This window comes from Macaca fascicularis, chromosome 2 (assembly GCF_037993035.2).
Source record: "Macaca fascicularis isolate 582-1 chromosome 2, T2T-MFA8v1.1".
Classification (NCBI taxonomy): domain Eukaryota; kingdom Metazoa; phylum Chordata; class Mammalia; order Primates; family Cercopithecidae; genus Macaca; species Macaca fascicularis.
The window spans coordinates 96,193,676-96,212,067 of record NC_088376.1 but is presented as its reverse complement, the minus strand read 5'-3'; the positions used below and the strand labels follow the sequence as shown (position 1 = coordinate 96,212,067).

Below are 18,392 nucleotides of genomic sequence, written 5' to 3'. Positions count from 1 at the left end.
GCCCAGTAGTTACCCAGACTCAGTGTCAGGCCCGGCTGCATGCACCAGTGGAGGGAAGCAGCAAATCCTTCCAGCTGTAGAACAGCTGGGGATGGGGCTATGGCCACCAGTTAGCAGACAATGTATTCTGCCCAGCCAGACTCAACTTCCTTCCATTCCTCCATCCTGCCTCTCTTTCTCTGTCTTCTCTGGGCTTCAAATCTCAGTCCCCTGTATCTGCTGAGTGAGTAAATGAGCATTGAGGAGAGTGGCTGGCATACAGTAGTTGCTCTGTAGACACTGGTGGAATGAGTGAATGGATCCATGAAAACAGGACTGAAGGAAGAGACAGGCTGACGGATGCATGTCTATTTATTGGCACAGGGTCCTATAAGGGCCAAGACCACACCCTCCCACCCTCTTTTCTGTAAAAATAAACTCTGTTCTTCCTTTTCCCTGCTCTATCTGCTTTCCTGCTTGGTCTAGGCAGAATCAATCACCTGCTAAGGCTTGTGCCCTAAGACACAGGAACCAGTACCCGCTACACATATGCACTTCCCCTCTCGGCCCAGGGAAACGGTGGGCAGCAGGAGGCTTTCAGAGGCCCTTGGGCTTCCACTAGGAGCTGTCAGTGAGGGTCAGCAGCAGCACTGGGAGCAGTGACACAAGGAGCACAGGGTGAGGTGCGGGTAGCCCCTGAGGGTGAGCCAGACAGAGCTGAGTCCACCCTTAAGTACGCACTGAGTGAGCCTGGGGAGAAGTCCAGAAGGTACACCATCCAGGCCTGCAGGTCAGAGTGGGGCAGGCACGGCAGGCCCCATGGCCGCCAGGCTGAGTAAGCTTGGGGCCAGAAGAGGCAGACTCCTTCCCGTGGGAACTGGCCTCCCTGCCCAGACTTCTTCCAGGCAGGGTGACAGGGAAAGATGTCACAGTGAATGGTGGGGGCTCTGCTGGAGGCAGGGGCACCCCCAAAGCAGAGGCACAATGTGGTGATTGAGGAGGGACTGTACTTGTGTCACCTGTGGTGGGGAGTGAGGGACTGTACTCGTGTTGCCTGTGGTGGGGAGGGACTAGACCCAGCCCAGCTTGCATCTGCTTCCTCCCAACCCAAGAGCAAACAGCTTTGTTGGGAGAGCTGCCCCAGGTCTGGTGACAGCCGGCCATTTCTTCCCTGATCCAGGTCTACCACACCTCACACAGCTGCCCCGGGTTCATGGGGGAGCCGACAGGGCAGCCGAAGTGCCGCAGGAAGTCACGGGAGTTGGAGAGAGTGCCCAGCACGCGGAAGCGGGCAGGGCTGTGGGGGTCGGTCACTAGCCCCTCGTGAGAGCTCTCTGGTGTGCGGACCGAGCACCATACCTGCAGGCCAGGACAGACATGGGGACATATGGTGTCTAGTGTGGAGCCGGGCCTTAGAGTCGGCTACAGCTGTCCCAGAGACACAAACCACCACCGCTGCAGCCCCTCCCAAGTTCCTTCCAAAATTGCCCTGGACATCGGGCTGCCCAGCATGGACATGACGAGGGGAAAAAGCGGAGCCCCGGAAGCTGCCTGCTGTGGCTGCCCAGTGGAGGTTCTGCCTGAGTCCTTGCTCTGCCACTTACTCTATTCCTGGGCAGCCCCGGACAGGCCACTCTGCGTCCCGAGCTTTAGTTTCCTGCATGCCTTCCTCACAGGAACAGCGTGAGGATCAATGTTTGCCCCCTTTGCCACCCTTTGCCCCACCCTGTGCCCCTCAAGCACGCAACCCTGCCCTTTGAGCTATGTAAAATCCTACCGAGGCGTTCTCCTGCTCAGGCCTCTTCAGGCTGCCTTTGTGGGCCCCGGCTGGCCGAAAGGCTCTGGGCACAGGCCTTCCCAGCCCACCTTTCACGCCCCAGCCTCAGCCCCATTCCCCAGCCCCTTTGACACATGCCCCAGACTTCTCCTAATGACATACTCAGGAGGGAGCAGGACAAAGGGGCAGACCCCAGGCCTTCCCGGAGGGTGATACCTGGGCAAATCCCACGAAGAAGAGCTGGTGGTTAGTGAGCCCCACGGCTGGCAGCTGCTGCTCCTCCCCATGCTTTCTCAGCCACGCTTTGTAAGCCTGGGGACAGAACAGTGGGCAGCAAGCCCATCCAGGCCTGCCCCCATCCACCCAGCACCTTTCACCCCAGGCCAGCAGGCCTCAGCCGCTGGAGGGCTGGTCAGGCCACTCACATTGTAGGCAGCCTTCAAACCCCCGTTGTCGGCAATGTTCTCCCCCAGCGTCTGGCGGCCGTTGAGCCTCTCCCCATTGACCTGGTATTGATTGTACTGTTCCTCCATGCAGGCCGTGTGGTTCCGGAAGGCTGCCAGTGACTCATTCTGCCACCAAGGCCGCAGGTTCCCTTCTTTGTCATACTCGCGCCCTAAGGAGAACTCACCTTTGCACCCCACCAAAACCAGAGCTCATCTCGGGGGCAGCAGTGCCCCCACCAGCCCTGGTCCATAGACTACAGGTCCCTTGGGGCTACATCAATGTCCCAAGGCCCTGCAGGAGCCACTGGGAATTCTAGGCTCCAGGGGATGACTCCATGGGCCCCTACCTTGGTCATCAAAGGCATGTGTCAACTCGTGGCCCATGACCACACCGATACCACCAAAGTTCAGGGCCCTGGTAGGTGAGGAATGGCAAGTGAGGACATGGTGGGGGTACTTCTGAATCCCACCTCTAGCCCTGCTCCCAGCTCAGCCACAGGCCCAGGCCCCAGCACCCAGCCCCTCCTGCTTCAGACACACTTGGGGTGGTTGCGGGCATAGAAGGGGGCCTGCAGGATGCCAGCGGGGAAGACGATCTCATTCTTAGTTGGAAGGTAGTAGGCATTCACTGTCTGGGGGGTCATGCTCCACCTGGAGGAGGAAGAGGGAGAGGCTGAGGCTCCCGACTCTCCTGACACTGTTCCCCTCCCAGCAGCCCTGCCCCACCTACCTCCTGCAAGGGCTTGGGGCCTCTGGTCTGGGAGCAATCTTGCCACCCTTTTCCCCCATCCCAGGAAACCTTTCCCCACCTCTCCCGCCGCCCCTAGTGTCTATGTCCGCCCCCTCATTCTCACTGGTCTCGGCTGGGAGGCTTGCGGAGCTGGTCAGCCATCACCTTGGCAGAGAAGTTGTACAAATTCAACATGTTTTGGAAGAAAGAATCTTCAGAAACTTCGTACTATGGGAAAGGTGGGAAGTAGAAAGAGAGCAAGAGAATCCATTGGAGAAGATAATAGCCCCAGTTTGGCTACTCAGTATCTCTCCAAACCTCAGTTTCCTCAACTGTAAAATATCTAGTAAACCATAATCGGCAATATTTAAAGGGCATTTATGTTACGGGTGCTATTTTTTTTTTTTTTTTTACATACTGCACTCATTTATCTCACAACAACCCTATGAGATAGGCACTAGTAGGACCCCCATTTTACAGAAAATGAAACCGAGGCCTAGAGAGGTTTTGTTAAGGTTACCAAGTTAGGGGTAGAAACAGAATATGATTAGGCTTGACTCCAAATCTTGGCTCGTTAACACTATATTTCACTGCTGTTTGGCCTGCAGCCTGACACAGAGCCAACACTTTAACAATGCTGGTTACCTCCATCTGCCTCTAAAAGAAACCGACGAACACCTCTTTCCCAGTGCTTGAGCCCCAGTTACTAAGCCCAAAGAACAGTGTCCTCTACAGGGCTGAGGTTCAGCACTGATGAGCTCAGGTACTCACCCCATCATAAACATCATCCAGCTCTTTGGGCTCCAGGATAAAGTCTGGGAAACCAATCATATCATAGATGGCGTCTGCCTGAAGAGACCAGGTTAAGGGTTTGTTTCCTTCCCCAGGTTCCTAGCAAAACTGTATCCTTGAACCCCACCTCAAGATGGCGCCCCAACTCTAGCCACCGCTCACTTTCTCCTTGGCTGCCTGGCGGGTCTTCTCATCCATCCAAACCAGCTGTCCCAGGGCCTCCTCAAATGCAGTCCGGATTTCGCTGATCATCCCCTCTGCCTGGGAGGGAGGAGGCAAAGTCAGCCTCCCCCTGCACTGAATGCATCCTTGCCCCGCCCCCCATCCACCCTGGTGCCCCATCCCTGTCCCCCCAGGGGAAATGGGAACGCCTAGACTAATGAAATACAGCTGAGCACCTAGAGAGGACAAGAAGGAAACACCATTTGTAAAGGTACTGGGATTGTGGCTGGCTTTTTTCTTAATTAAATAAACATTTTAATTGACAATAAGTTCATCAAATTAATATCATAATTTAATATAGTGCAATGATTTTTTTTTTTTTTTTTTTTTGAGACGGAGTCTCACTCTGCTGCCCAGGCTAGAGTGCAGTGGCCGGATCTCAGCTCACTGCAAGCTCCGCCTCCCGGGTTTACGCCATTCTCCTGCCTCAGCCTCCCGACTAGCTGGGACTACAGGCGCCCGCCACGTCGCCCAGATAGTTTTTTGTATTTTTTTAGTAGAGACGGGGTTTCACCGTGTTAGCCAGGATGGTCTCGATCTCCCGACCTCGTGATCCGCCCGTCTCGGCCTCCCAAAGTGCTGGGATTACAGGCTTGAGCCACCGCGCCCGGCCGATTTTTTTTTTTCGAGACAGAGTCTGGCTGTGTCACCCAGGATGGAGTGCAGTGGCGCGATCTCAGCTCACTGCAACCTCCGCCTCCCGGGTTCAAGCAATTCTCCTGCCTCAGCCTCCCAAGTAGCTAGGATTACAGGCGCCTGCCACCATGCCGGGCTAATTTTTGTATTTTTACTAGAGATGGGGTTTCACCATCTTGGTCAGGTTGGTCTTGAACTCCTGACCACGTGATCCACCCACCTCAGCCTCCCAAAGTGCTGGGATTACAGGCGTGAGCCATCGTGCCCAGCCTAGTGCAATGATTTTTATCTGATTATGAAAAGAGGGCATTCACAGAAAATTTGGAAAACTGAGAATTGAAAAAGAAAACAGACCAGCTATAAATCACTCATTCATAGGTAAGTTCTTTTAACATTTTGATTACCCACTTCTAGAGTTTTTCCCTCCCCTGATATGCACATAAAATATGGAATTATGTTGTATTAGGTATATATTTTTTGTAACCTACTTTTTTCACTGAAAGATATATCAGCTGTTTAAGGATCCTCACAACCCATCCTAACCACAATTTATTTTTCCTTTACTCTATAGTTGGACATTTAACCAGTTCTTATTTTCTGCTATGATAAACAACATTGCCATAAAAACCATAAACATCCTTACAGGTAATACTTTAAGCACATCCATTATAATATCCTAATAAATAAATATTTCTTCTAGTTATATAAACATAAACACATAGACAACTTTAAAGGACGCTTATAATCCCACTGCCCAAAGCAGCACTTCATTTGTTCATGAATTTACATCCAGTTGTTTTTCTTTGGTTTTTAAATTTTTTTTCTGAGATGGAGTCTCGCTCTGTTGCCCAGGCTGGAGTGCAGCGGCGTGATCTCTGCTCACTGCAAGCTCTGCTTCCTGGGTTCACACCATTCTCCTGCCTCAGCCTCCTAAGTAGCTGGGACTACAGGCTCCCGCCACCACACCCGGCTAATTTTTTTGTCTTTTTTAGTAGAGACGGGGTTTTACCATGTTAGCCAGGATAGTCTCCATCTCCTGACCTTGTGATTCGCCCGCCTTGGCCTCCCAAAGTGCTGGGATTACAGGCGTGAGCCACCGCGCCCAGCCTTGTTTGGTTTTTTTTTTTTTTTTTTTGAGACGGAGTCTCACTCTGTCGACCAAGGCTGGAGTGCACTGGCACGATCTCGCCTCACGGCAACCTCCGCCTCCTGGGTTCAAGTGATTCTCCTGCCTCAGCCTCCCAGGTAGCTGGGATTACAGACACCCGCCACCACACCTGGCTAATTTTTTGTATTTTTAGAGAGACGGGGTTTCACCATGTTGGCCAGGCTGGTCTCGAACTTCTGACCTCGTGATTCATCTGCCTTGGTCCCCCAAAGTGTTGGGATTACAAGCATGAGCCACCACGCCTGGCCCCCATTGTTTTTCTATATGTCCGCACATACATGAACAGTCAATTTTGAGGGCATAGCGTTGAAATAATCTTGTAAACTCACAATTTCTTTGCTTTGCCGGTCAAATGTGGCCTTCACGAAGAGGGAGCCCAAAGCGAAGCCAAGGGCGTCATCTGTGTTGGAGATGCAGGTCTGCCACCTCGGCACACAGGACTGTTAAGGGACAAAGAGCCAGGCCCCCAGAGATGGCTATGTCCTCCAGTCAGAGGGCCTTTCTCTGTCACTGGGGCTAGCAGCCCTTCTTAGCTCTGGACAACAGAGTCCTGGGTTTGCTCAGTGCCACATCTGTCTTTTTTTGAGACAGGGTCTCACTCTATCACCCAGGCTGGAGTATAGTGGTGCAATCACTGCTCACTGCAACCTCTGTCCCCCGGGCTCAAGTGATCCTCCCACCTCAGCCTCCCGAGTAGCTGGGACCCCAGGCACATGCCACCATGCCAGGCTATTTTCTTTTGTATTTTTAGTAGAGATGGGGTCTCACCATGTTTCCCAGGCTGGTCTTGAACTCCTGAGCTCAAGCGATCTGCCCGCTTTGACCTCCCAAAGTGCTGGGATTACAGGCATGACCCACTGTGCCCGGCCCACAACTAATTTTATATCCAGTCAGTCTCCCATGCAAGAAACCTGGGAGTCACTCCAGCTTCCTCCATCTCCCTAACCCCCACATTCAACTACTTTGACTTTTTTTTTTTTTGGGGGGGGGACCGAATCTTGCCCTGTTGCCGAGGCTGGAGTGCAGTGGCCAAATCTCAGCTCACTGCAAGCTCTGCCTCCCAGGTTTACACCATTCTCCTGCCTCAGCCTCCCCAGTAGCTGGGACTACAGGCGCCTGCCACCTCGTCCGGCTAGTTTTTTTGTTTGTTTTAGTAGAGACGGGGTTTCACCATGTTAGCCAGGACGGTCTCAATCTCCTGACCTTGTGATCCGCCCATCTTGGCCTCCCAAAGTGCTGGGATTACAGGCTTGAGCCACCGCACCCAAACTTGACTTTTTTTTTTTTTTTTTTTGAGACGGAGTCTCACTCTGTTACCCAGGCTGGAGTGCCGTGGCGCAGTCTCAGTTCACTGCAAGCTCCACCTCCCGGGTTCATGCCATTCTCCTGCCTCAGCCTCCCAAGTAGCTGAGACTAAAGGCACCTGCCACCATGCCCGGCCAAATTTTTTGTATTTTTGGTAGAGATGGGGTTTCACCGTCTTAGCCAGGATGGTTTTGAACTCCTGACTTCAAGTGATCCGCCCACCTTGGCCTCCCAAAGTGCTGAGATTACAGGCATGAGCCACCCCGCCCAGCCTGCAATTGCCTCTTAACTGGACACCCTGACTCCATTCTTATCCTCGTGTCCCTGCTGCTCCCCTCCATCTTCCATTTAGCCACCAGAAATATCATCTCATACATAACCCAATTGTGTTTCTCCTCTCCATGGCTACTCCCATGGAGCCCCATCTGTGAAACAATCAAGGCCGGACTTCTCGACACAATATTCAGGTCCCTTCCCGAGTGCCCCATGCCCACCTTACCAAACCCTGCCTCTCGGTTGCCCTCTTCTCAAGCTCATGCCAGAATATGTGTAAAGCCACCGTGCTCCTTTTGGCCTCTAGGAATTTGCACATGGCGTTCCTTGTCCCTGGAATGCCCTTCTCCTCAGCTTTCTTGGTGAACTTTTCCATCACATGGCACCTCTCAGAAAACGCTTCTCTGATGCCCTTCCCCACCAACCCCCCAGGTGAAATGTGCTGTCCCACCTCTGTCCTATAGCACAAAAGTCTTTCACTCAGTGTGAGCACTTATCACCACAAAATATAATGTATTTGTTTACATGTCCACTCCCCCCACTTAATGGGGCATCTTGAAACCAAATACTGCATTATTTATTATATCCTCTCCATCCTCCTCATCGAAGCTGAGTGCCTATACATACCATATACTGTGTAGATGCTTCACTTATGTTAACTCAGCTAATACTCTTCTTGACAACCCTCCAAGTTATTCCTGCTTTACAGAGCAGAAAATGGAGAGTGTCACTGAGAGTGTCCTGAGAGTCACTGGAGTGACTCTCATGTTTCTTGCATGGGCGACTGACTGGATATAAAATTAGTTGTGGGCTGGGCACGGTGGCTCATGCCTGTAATTCTAGCACTTTCAGAGGTGACATGCTCAAGGTCCTACAGGCTAGAAAATGAATGAGTTGGGGTTGGAACCCAAGTCGGCTTGCTTCCAAATTCTGCGCTCCATAGTATGCACCTGTGCACCATGAGGCACATGGTGCCTGATACACTGAAGGCGTGCAGCATCAGCTAGACTGGATCAGAACGTGGAGGCAAAGTCAGAGAGCCCACCTTCTTAGTGCCATAGAGGGTCTCCAGCAGCTTCTCTTGTGCAGACTCAAAGCGTCGGTCCAGGCTTGAGGTTGTCTTTTGCACTAGGTTCCAGATCAGGTAATTGTTCAGGATGCTGACAACCAGACCAGAAAATAAGAAAAGGGCAGGTGGGATGCCCTTTCCACCCCCCAAACCAGCCCCTAGGAACATGCAGGCTGCAGGAGTCCTGAGAGGCATATGTGGAAGCTGTCCCAGAGTTCCTCTTTGGCCCCAGGGCCACATACCTGCCTGTAGAGGTCAGGTTGGAGAGAGGTGTGGGAACAGAGATCACAGGGAGAACCCTGAAACCCTAGCACAGATGAAAAGCCCATAGGCATTCTGATTTGATGTTTGGAAGGCTCATGGCATTATCAAATGTTGTTCTGTGTGGCTGGGCCAGTCCACTATGCCCAGCCTTGCTGGAGACCTCCACGGAACCCACCCTCACCTTGGGATCCCCCCACACCTTGGTTCTGTGCGGTTGATGAGCTCTGACACCTGTTGCAAATAATCCATCCCATACACCACCACAGGCTCAGAGTCACTCAACTCCAATGGTGACAGCAAGAAAGACAGGAACTCAAGCCAGTCCATGGAGGGCGCCAGAGCCTGAGAGAAAAAAATCTCAGGCCTTGCCTGCCTGACTCACTTCCAGCAGAACCCTCCCCCACTGTAGGCTGGAGCCTGGGAGCCCTTCCCATTGCCATAGCAACAACTACTGGCTTCATGGCGACTCCTTCCTGTAATATACCCTTTTCCAGGCCTGGGCACCTCCAATCTGGGAGCCCAGCCACTTATTATACAAGGATAACCACTACTTGTGACATTCAGCTGGGGCCTAGATATTCAAATATTTTCCTAACAATTGATAAAATACCACTCCCCTGACACCCCACACATACTGGCTTCTCCTCCAGAACCACATCCCACCCCAACTTTTCCATAATCCAACATCTAAAGTGTTAATGGCCTGGCACAGTACCGGTCCTCCAGTAGAAACTTCCACTTCTATCTTTTTTTTTTGAGATGGAGTTTCACTCTTGTCACCCAAGCTGGAGTACAATGGCATGATCTCAGCTCACTGCAACCTCCGCCTCCCAGGTTCAAGTGATTCTCCTGCCTCAGCCTCCCGAGTAGCTGGGATTACAGGCATGTGCCACCAAGTCTGGCTAATTTTTTATTTTTAGTAGAGATGGAGTTTCACCATGTTGGCCAGGCTGGTCTTGAACTCCTGACCTCAGGTGATCCACCCATCTCGGCCTCCCAAAGTGCTGGGATTACAGGTGTCAGCTACCATGTCCAGCCTATTCTGACTGTTTTGTGGACATCTCATAGAAACTGTTACACATTTTTAACACAATCCCTCCATGCATCCCCAGGCAACAAGAAAGGGACCAGAGGTGGCCCTAAATGGACACCATGTTTTTCCCAGTGCAACTGGAAAGCACAGAAATGCAAGGGAATGAGGAAAGGACTGGCTGCCTTGGGGAGATGGCATGGAGGGAAGCTGGGTGGTGTGTTCCAGGGCTGGCCCCTCTCAGATGTCTCCAGTCCCCTGCCTGCCCCACCTGCAGCTCCGAAATGCTCATCTTGTGATAGATTTTCTCCTCATCGCGCCGCTGGTCCTGGGGCACTGTGATGTTGGCCAGTTGTACCTCCAACTCCAGCACCTGCTGCATCTGCTCCCTCGTGGAGGTGGGCCGCCCACCCAGCAGCATCCCCAGCTCCTCCATGTAGTCCAGATAGGCAGTGAGCACCTGTCAAGGCCCAGATGACCCTCAGAGCCCAGCAACAAGTCTTGCCCAAGGCTGAGAAGATCTATTCTTACCACCACCTCTGCTCACTATTTCTTCTGCTTGATTCTGGAAGCCTTCTTGGATGACCTGTTTCATTTCTGACACGCTGCTTACCACCATCGGCTAAGTATTGTTTACTTCTTTTGTTTTATTTTATTTTATTTTATTTTTTGAGATTAAGTCTCATTCTGTTGCCCAGGCTGGAGTGCAGTGGTGCGATCTCAGCTTATTGCAACCTCCACCTCCCGGGTTCAAGCAATTGTCCTGCTGCAGCCTCCCGAGTAGCTGGGAGTACAGGTGCCCGCCACCACGCCTGGCTAATTTTTTGTGTTTTTAGTAGAGACAGGGTTTCACCATGTTAGCCAGGCTGGTCTCAAACTCCTGACCTCAGGTGATCTGCCTGCCTTGGCCTTGCAAAGTGCTGGGATTACGGGCATCAGCCACGGTGCCTGGCCTTGTTTACTTACTTCTGTACTTGTTTGTCATCTATTTCCCCAAGGAGAAGGTGAGTTCCAGCAGAGCATTGTTCCAAGTTACAGCAGCTTACTCAGTACTCTAGTCTCTAGGGACTAGAACAGAGTAAATGCTCTGCAAGTGTCTGTCCAGCAGATGGGCCTGCTTCCCATACTGCTTTGCCTTCTTGTTTCCTAGATCCCTGCTAGTTGTCCCAGCCCATCAGTGACCATGTGCCTTCACTGAACAGCTGACTGGACCTCACAGGGGATCTGGGCCATGGTATCCTCAGGCCTCTATTACCTCCCATCCTGCCAGGCCTCAAGCTTGCTGCTTTCTCCACTACCCGCTGGTCTCCAAGGGAGAGAAAAGCATGGAAAAGAAACATTTAGTGACCACTTCTGTGGACATGCATCAGACTCTCTATTAGAGGCTTTCCATACAGTGTATCTTTTCCTCCCTGCACAGCAACTTCATGAAGTGAAGATGAGTCCCATTTCACACCCCAGGGGACAAACTTAGGAAGATGACACGGCTTGACTTCCATCACAAACTAGCGGATGGCAGAGTGAGAATGTGGCCCAGGCCCGATGAACCCAGTGGCCCTGCCCGGGTCCAGTACAAACTCATGCGGCCTCACCCCTTCTGGCCCTGAGGCTCCATGAAGGCAGGGCTGTGTTTGCTTTGTTCACCACTGTAATTTCAGGCCCAAGTGCAACTGTCTGCCACATAGTAGGTGCTTAATAAATGTCTGTTGAATAACAGGATGAAAACCTGCAAACAGACACTCAACACTGCTCTGTGCCAATTCCCTTAATCCTCCTCCCAGAAATCACTTTCCACTCAATCTGAAGGCCCACCTGGGCTCCCCAAATCACCAAAGGCCATCTCCTCTTCTACTTACTAAGAAGTTTTAGATCCCTTAATATCCATTCTGTGTATTTCAAATTCCTCCTGTCCCTCACCTCTCCTCTTACTTGCTGCTGGCATCAGAGGAAGAGGTTTGAGTACCAATCCCAGTCATCCCAGCTCCTGAGGGGGATGGTTAGCTAAACCAGTGATCTCATCGTACCCCTTCTCTCTACCTCCTCACCTTCAGCTTAGTGCTTACTTTTGAGACTCTCCTGAACCCTGCTTTACTCTTAGTTTTTTGTCGTTGTTGTTGTTGTTTGTTTGTTTGTTTGAAATGGCATCTCCCTCTGTCACCCAGGCTGAAGTGCAGGTGTGTGATCGCAGCTCACTGCAACCTCCACCTCCCGGGTTCAAGCAATTCTCCTGCCTCAGCCTCCCCAGTGGCTGGGATTACAGGCGTGGGCCACCACATCTGGCTAATTTTTGTATTTTTAGTAGAGACAGCGTTTCGCCATGTTGGCCAAGCTGGTCTCGAACTCCTGACCTCAGGTAATCTGCCCACTTCGGCCTCCCAAAGTGCTGGGGCCACAGGCGTGAGCCACTGCACCCAGCCTACTCTTAGTTTTCATCCTATCTCAACCTTTTGCGTTTCATCTTTCTCTAGATCCCAGCACAGGAGGCTTCCTGAAGGCAACCAGTGACATGCTGACAGTCAAACCCAAGTCTTTCCTCTTGCCCCTATCAAAGGGTTGAAGGATGTGGTTCTCTCCCAAATCGTAAAAATTATCTCCTCCCCTACTCAGATGATGTCAAAATCACACATCTGTTCACATCACTTTTAAGTTTCCCCTTCCATTTCTTTTGGGATGAATCCTAAATTTGGCCCACAATGCTCCTGCATAGCGTGAGCCTATGGACTTGTCCAGAAGGCCTTGGCCTGCATGCCCCTCCTGCTCCCTCTCCCACTGAGAATGGCCAGTGGGCCATATGCCTTCCCACCTTGGCGCCTTTGCATAACCTATTGCCTTTGCAGAGCCCTCTCCCTTCATTGCAGCCTATCCGCACCCTGGAACTAGGCAGGTTCCTATTCGCACTTGCTCTCAGAACCCTATGCTTCTTCTCTATAATAGTCTCAACAACTGGAAACAGGACAACTGTGTAGCAAACTGTTGTATGCCTTCTTCCCCATTCAGAGGGTAGTAGAAGTGTCTTGTTCACCATATGTCTAGAGGAGGGTCTGGCCAAGTGATGGTCAGCAGATGTTTCTGAATGAATGACAGAAGGATAAATGATTGTCCTACTCCACAGCAATCTCTTTTACTATTTTTCTCCCACTGCCCTTAAAATACAAGGATCTCCTTCTGTCCTTTCTCTGTTCTCCTCCTGTCTCACCTCTTCAAAGCCTTTGTTTAGGTTTCTTTTTTTTCTTTCTTTTTTTTTGAGACACAGTCTTGCTCTGTTGTCCAGGCTAGAGTGCAGTGGCGCCATCTCAGCTCACTGTAACTTCCACCTCCCGGGTTCAAGCGATTCTCCTGCCTCAGCCTTCCAAGTAGCTGGGATTATAGGCACCCGCCACCACATCGGGCTAATTTTTGTATTTTTATTAGAGATGGGGTTTCACCATATTGGTCAGGCTGGTTTCAAACTCCTGACCTCAAGTGATCCACCTGCCTTGGCCTCCCAAAGTGCTGGGATTACAGGCGAGAGCTACCACGCCTGGCCCAATTTTTGTATTTTTAGTAGAGATGGGGTTTCACCATGTTGGCCAGCTGGTCTCAAACTCCTGTCCTCAAGTAATCAGGCCGCCTCGGCCTCCCAAAGTGTTTGGATTACAGCCACCCTGCGTGGCCTGGTTGGGTTTCTAAGGAGATGCCTCTCAAGCCTCTGGGTCCTTTCAGGGTTATTCTCTCTTCAGGACTCCGCACGGCTTTCCCAGCTGCCTGCTGGCCTCTCTGTATGTAAGGTGCTCAGGTTCCAGCAAACTCACATGTCTAAAAGGAGCAACTCCCACACCCTGAGCATCTTCCACATGCAGGAGCATAAGTTTGTACCCCTACCCTACTCCCGACACCACATAAGGTTGATGCTATGATCCCCTGTTTACGGATGAGGGAATAGCATCAGAGAGATTAATTAACTTGCACCAAGCAGCAGAGCTGAGACTGAAATGCAGGTCTGGCTCCAAAGTCTCTCCTATTCCTGTGACATTGCACTGTCTCCTCTTTCTCAATGTACCCTAAGCTGGTTCTTCCTACAGATACCCCTAATTCCCAAGGCACCCCTCCATTCCACCATCATGAAAGTGAACAGCTTCAGCCATCTTCACCTCTTCCTTCCTCTAACATCCAGGCACCAGGAACTCATGATTCTGACTTGATGATATCTCTTACATCCTCCTCTTCTTACCATTCCTTCTGCCACCTCTTTCATTTGGGACCTTCCTGACTCAGAGCACAGAGTACCACAGACACTCTTAATTCATCTCCAGGCTTTCTTTCTCACATCTACTTTTCACACCCCAAACAAACTGACTTCCCAAAGCACTGCGCTGCCTCCCTACTTTGGAGCATGCAGTGGCTCTCCGGGAGCTACAGAATAAACTCCGTAGTGTGCTATTCAAGGTCCCCTCCATAACCCATTCCTGCCCACCTCTCCAGCCTCTCATCTGCCTTGAGTTCTGTACTTTACCATAGTGGACCCCTCGCCATGGTCCAAACACGCCTAGCCTTTCCCTCTTCAACACTTTTTTTTAAGGGTGTGTGTGTGAGACAGAGCCTCGCTCTGTTGCCCAGGCTGGAACGCAGTGGCGCCATCTTGGCTCACTGCAACCTTTGCCTCCTGGATTCAAGCGATTCTCTTTGCCTCAGCCTCCCAAGTAGCTGAGATTACAGGTGCCTGCCACCATGCCTGGCTAATTTTTGTATTTTCAGTAGAGACGGGTTTTCACCCTGTAGGCTAGCCTGGTCTCGAACTCCTAACCTCAAGTGATCCGCCCAGCCTCCCAAAGTGCGGGGATTACAGGTGTGAGCCACTGTGCTCGGCCTCATCAACACTTTTGTTTAAAGTGTTCTTTCTTTCTTTTTTTTTAGATGGAGTTTTGCTCTTGCCACTCAGGCTGGAGTGCAATGGCATGATCTCAGCTCACTGCAACCTCCCACTCCCGAGTTCAAGCGATTCTCCTGCCTCAGCCTCCCAAGTAGCTGGACTACAGGCGTGTGCCACCATGGCCAGCTAATTTTTGTATTTTTAGTAGAGACAGGATTTCACCATCTTGGCCAGGCTGGTCTCGAACTCCTGACCTCATGATCCACCTGCCTCGGCCTCCCAAAGTGCTGGGATTACAGGTGTGAGCCACTGCACCCGGCAAACTGTTCTTTCTTTCTTTTCTTTTCTTTTTTTTTTTAGTTGGAGTCTCGCTCTGTCACCCAGGCTGGAGTGCAGTGGCGCGATCTCAGCTCACTGCAACCTCCGCCTCCCGGGTTCAGGCAATTCTCCTGCCTCAGCCTCCTGAGTAGCTGGGACTACAGGTGCCTGCTACCATGACTGGCTAATTTTTGTATATTTAGTAGAGACAGGGTTTCACCTTGTTGGTCAGGCTGGTCTCGAACTCCTGACCTCAGGTGATCCACCCACCTTGGCCTCCCACAGTGCCGGGACTACAGATGTCAGTCACCGCACCTGGCCTAAACTTCTTTCTACCCAGCATGCCCTCATGCATTCCCATGTATTCTACAGGGCCTGGATCAAATGCAATCTCTTTAGGAAGACTTCACTGGCTCCCTAAGTCTCTCCTGAATCCTCAGGACCCTCTTGTGAGCTTTGTTCTCAGCTATCTAGGTCCAGGAACCCATTGACACTGAACGCTTCCTGTGACAATGGCTTGGAAACTTATATCTCAGAATTCCCCCACTGGGCCTGGCACACAGTAGGTGTCTATGAAACCTACTAGAAGAACAAGAGAAAGGAAGTAAGGAAAAGGGGAAGAAAGGGAGGGAGGGAGGAAGAAAAGAAGGAAGAAAGGAGGGGCAGTTGGTTCACTAGGTGACAGGATAGGCTCACCTTCCCTGCTCTGACCATTGGCAAAGGGAAAAGTCAACAGGGATCAGCCCAGCTCAGCAAGGGGTAGGGATGGGGGTTCGGAAGATGTTCCTTACTTTCTCATTGGCAGTTCTGTTTAAGTAGTAATCCCGAGAGGGCAGAAAGAGCCCAGACTGGTCCACCTGCAACGGCAAGGAAAGAAGGTGAGCCCCTCGCTTTCCCCACCACGGGAACCTGAATTCCCCAGCAGGGGTTGGGGTGGGAGCCGGGGGTCAGCCCAGCCTGCCTGTCACACGAGAGGGAAGTCTGGGCTCAGCAAAGGGTCCCTAAGTCTCTCCTCACCCTTTCCCAGCTCATCACCTGGATAACATTGCTGTTGGAACTCTTAGAGTCGGCACTGATGTAGACGGTGAAGAATGGGGTGGCCCTGTAGGTCCCTGCTACTGCCTTCAACACCTCCATAAAGTTATCCTGGTCCCAGGGCCCTGTAATGTTCCAACCACCAATCTGTGTAGAAACCATAAGTGGAATAATTAGCACAGGAGCTCCCAAAGTGTTCCTGGGCCATCTCCTCTCTCAAGGCCCCTCCTGCTCCCCTGCCCTCAGCCGGCTCAGTGGCCCCACCTTGTCAATGAGGTCTCTCAGTGGCTGGGCTCCCAGCTCCTCGATGCGCTCCACCTGTAGGCAAGATAGGTAGAAGCGCTGTGTCTTCCGCTCAGCTTCACTGCTAGAGTTGAAGGTGGTGTTTTCTGTGGGGCAGAACATAGGATCCAGGTGGCAATTACGTTAACTGCTGAGAGGGAGTCCCTGGCCCTTGCTCGCTCGGTTCCTCTCCTTGCCTTGTCAATGAGCAGTCCTCCTAACGCAGACCCAGGAAGAGTGTCTGAAACAGCAAGCCGTGGCTTCCTCTCCCTGTCCATGGAGACTCAAGTATATCTAAGCAGTACAGGCTCCCTGGTGTCTACCACACCACAACAGTGCTCCAAACAGGGTGCAGAGAAGCGGTCCTCCATTATACCCAGAGTTCTGCCCCCGTCAAACCCATCCCCACTTCTCAAGAGTCCCTGCTCTCTGCCTCCCAACCCTCTGGAGTGTTCACAGAGCCATCCACTTCCTCATTCATGGACATTGACTATCTGCTAAGTGCCAGGCCCTGTGCTAGGCATAAAGCACATAGGTGGCCCAAGGCCTCCCTAACAGCCCCACTCACCAAGCAGGTGCTTCAGTATGGCCTGGTTTTGGTCCCAGAGGCTGTTGAAGGTGTTCCAGCGAGAACGCCCATCGGGCAGGGGGTTCCTCCGAATCCAGCCCCCACAGGAGAACTGGTAAAAGTCCTCACAGGGGCTCACCCCTCGGTCCAGGGACTCCAGGATTTTTCCAGCCACTCGAATGCAGGCCTCTGTAAGGCAGGTGCTGTGGGATGGGTCTGTGGTAGGGGACACGGCGGGAGGGTAGGAGACTGTCAGTCTGTCTGTCTGGAAGAGGCAAACTCTTTGCAAGGGCCATGACAGCAGGAAGGTTGAGAAGAGAAAGCAAAGCCAGGGCTTTTTTTCGGGGAAGGCTTGGCCCCCTCGAGTGAAAATCTTAGAGGCCCTTTGGCCTCCAGAACCCCTAGTTATGAATGCTGATGAAGAGTGTGGGCCCACCTACCTCTGTGGTACTGGACCCCCAGGGCCACAAGGCAGCCCAGAAGCAGTGCAGCCAGCAGTAGAGAGACACCTGCCAAGACCAGCTCCAGCTGCGTGCGTGAGCCTAACAGCTGTCTTGTCCCCTTCTGGAATCCCACCTGGGGAACACAGGGGGACAAAGAGCAACTGAGCTGCAGGGCAGGGGTCCAAGATCACCAGAGGGTGAAGCCACAGGCAGTTTTCAGAGCCACAGGGTTAACTTTGGGCCCGGGGGCAATGAGGCCAGCTGGTGAGTTGAGCCCTGAGTCTGTTTTGTGCAACGTCATGGCTTAGCATCGCCTCACCATAGTCCTAGAGCAGAGGCCAGAGATGGAGCGGAGGTGGGGGCAGGTGACCCTCCAGAACAGCCCAGAGCTCCTGGGTGTGCTAGGCGTCATGCCAGGGCTGGGGCCTGGTGAGAAAGGGGAAGCCCCCTTGCCCACCTCCATGGCGTCCGGGGAGGCCCCGCCCTCTACGGGGGTCTCCGTTGCGTCTTCATCCCGAAGCGTGGCCCGTTTGTACTCCACCATCTGCCAGACAGTCGGGGTTGCCAACCGAGGTCAGGCAGAGAGGGCTTTTTGCCCACGACCCTGCCCCAGTGCCCCCTGCCTCGCGGACCCCTCCCCCCTGCTAAGAGGGCCCTTCTCTTCCCACCTGCCACGCTCTCGGGCCTGGGGTCTCTCTATCACAGCTCCACCAGGCCCGGGACACAGCCCTACCTCCGCGAGCCAGGCATGGCCTGCCCCTCTGCTGCCGACCCCTCTGCCTCGTCCCCCTCCACCCGGTTCCCTCCCCTGGAGCCCGGGGGCCCCCACTCACGTTGTTGCCGGCTCCCAGCTCCTGCAGCGCGACGTTCATGGTGGAGTCGGGCCAGGCGGTGATTCAGGGCTCCCGGCAGCTGGCCCTCTCCCAGGCCGCGGCCCCGGTCCCCTGCCCGGCCCCGCCGCCACCAGCCATCACTGCCGGCCGCTGCGCAGCACCCCCGCTCGGGCCGCGGCCGCCCCCGCCCGCCGGAGTCCCCCGCCCCACGCGGCGCCCCGCCTGGGGTGGGGGGAGCGTGGGGGAGAGGGAGGAGCGCGCCGAGGCTCTCCGCAGGCTCCAGTGCCCTCCGGCAACACCGGAGACCCCTCCACGCTTCATGGTCCGCCCCCCATCTCAGCAGCACCCTCCTTCAAGCCACTCATAATTTACT

The 18,392-nt window shown here is 52.9% G+C and overlaps 1 protein-coding gene across 16 annotated transcripts; it reads right to left on the bottom strand.

Annotated features, from left to right (window-relative positions):
* Positions 1–333: 333 nt before the first annotated feature.
* ECE2 (endothelin converting enzyme 2) lies at positions 334–18,188 on the bottom strand. Of its 16 annotated transcripts, none has more exons than XM_005546540.4 (19): positions 18,020–18,188; positions 17,506–17,730; positions 17,184–17,319; positions 16,744–16,959; positions 16,158–16,282; positions 15,894–16,040; positions 15,650–15,715; positions 9,963–10,151; positions 8,861–9,003; positions 8,374–8,488; positions 6,080–6,190; positions 3,887–3,985; positions 3,704–3,781; positions 3,057–3,160; positions 2,743–2,853; positions 2,550–2,617; positions 2,182–2,372; positions 1,973–2,068; positions 334–1,338 (listed from the first exon to the last, which is right to left on the bottom strand). In XM_005546540.4, exons 1-19 carry the CDS (start codon positions 18,056–18,058, stop codon positions 1,162–1,164), a joined length of 2,436 nt encoding a protein of 811 aa, XP_005546597.1. In that variant the 5' UTR covers positions 18,059–18,188; the 3' UTR covers positions 334–1,161. The 16 variants fall into 16 exon arrangements, 8 of the variants coding, with proteins under 8 accessions (XP_005546597.1, XP_005546598.1, XP_015301080.1 ...); XM_005546541.4 differs by having other exon boundaries at positions 17,644–17,730; XR_012430916.1 differs by lacking the exon at positions 2,550–2,617.
* Positions 18,189–18,392: the final 204 nt, after the last annotated feature.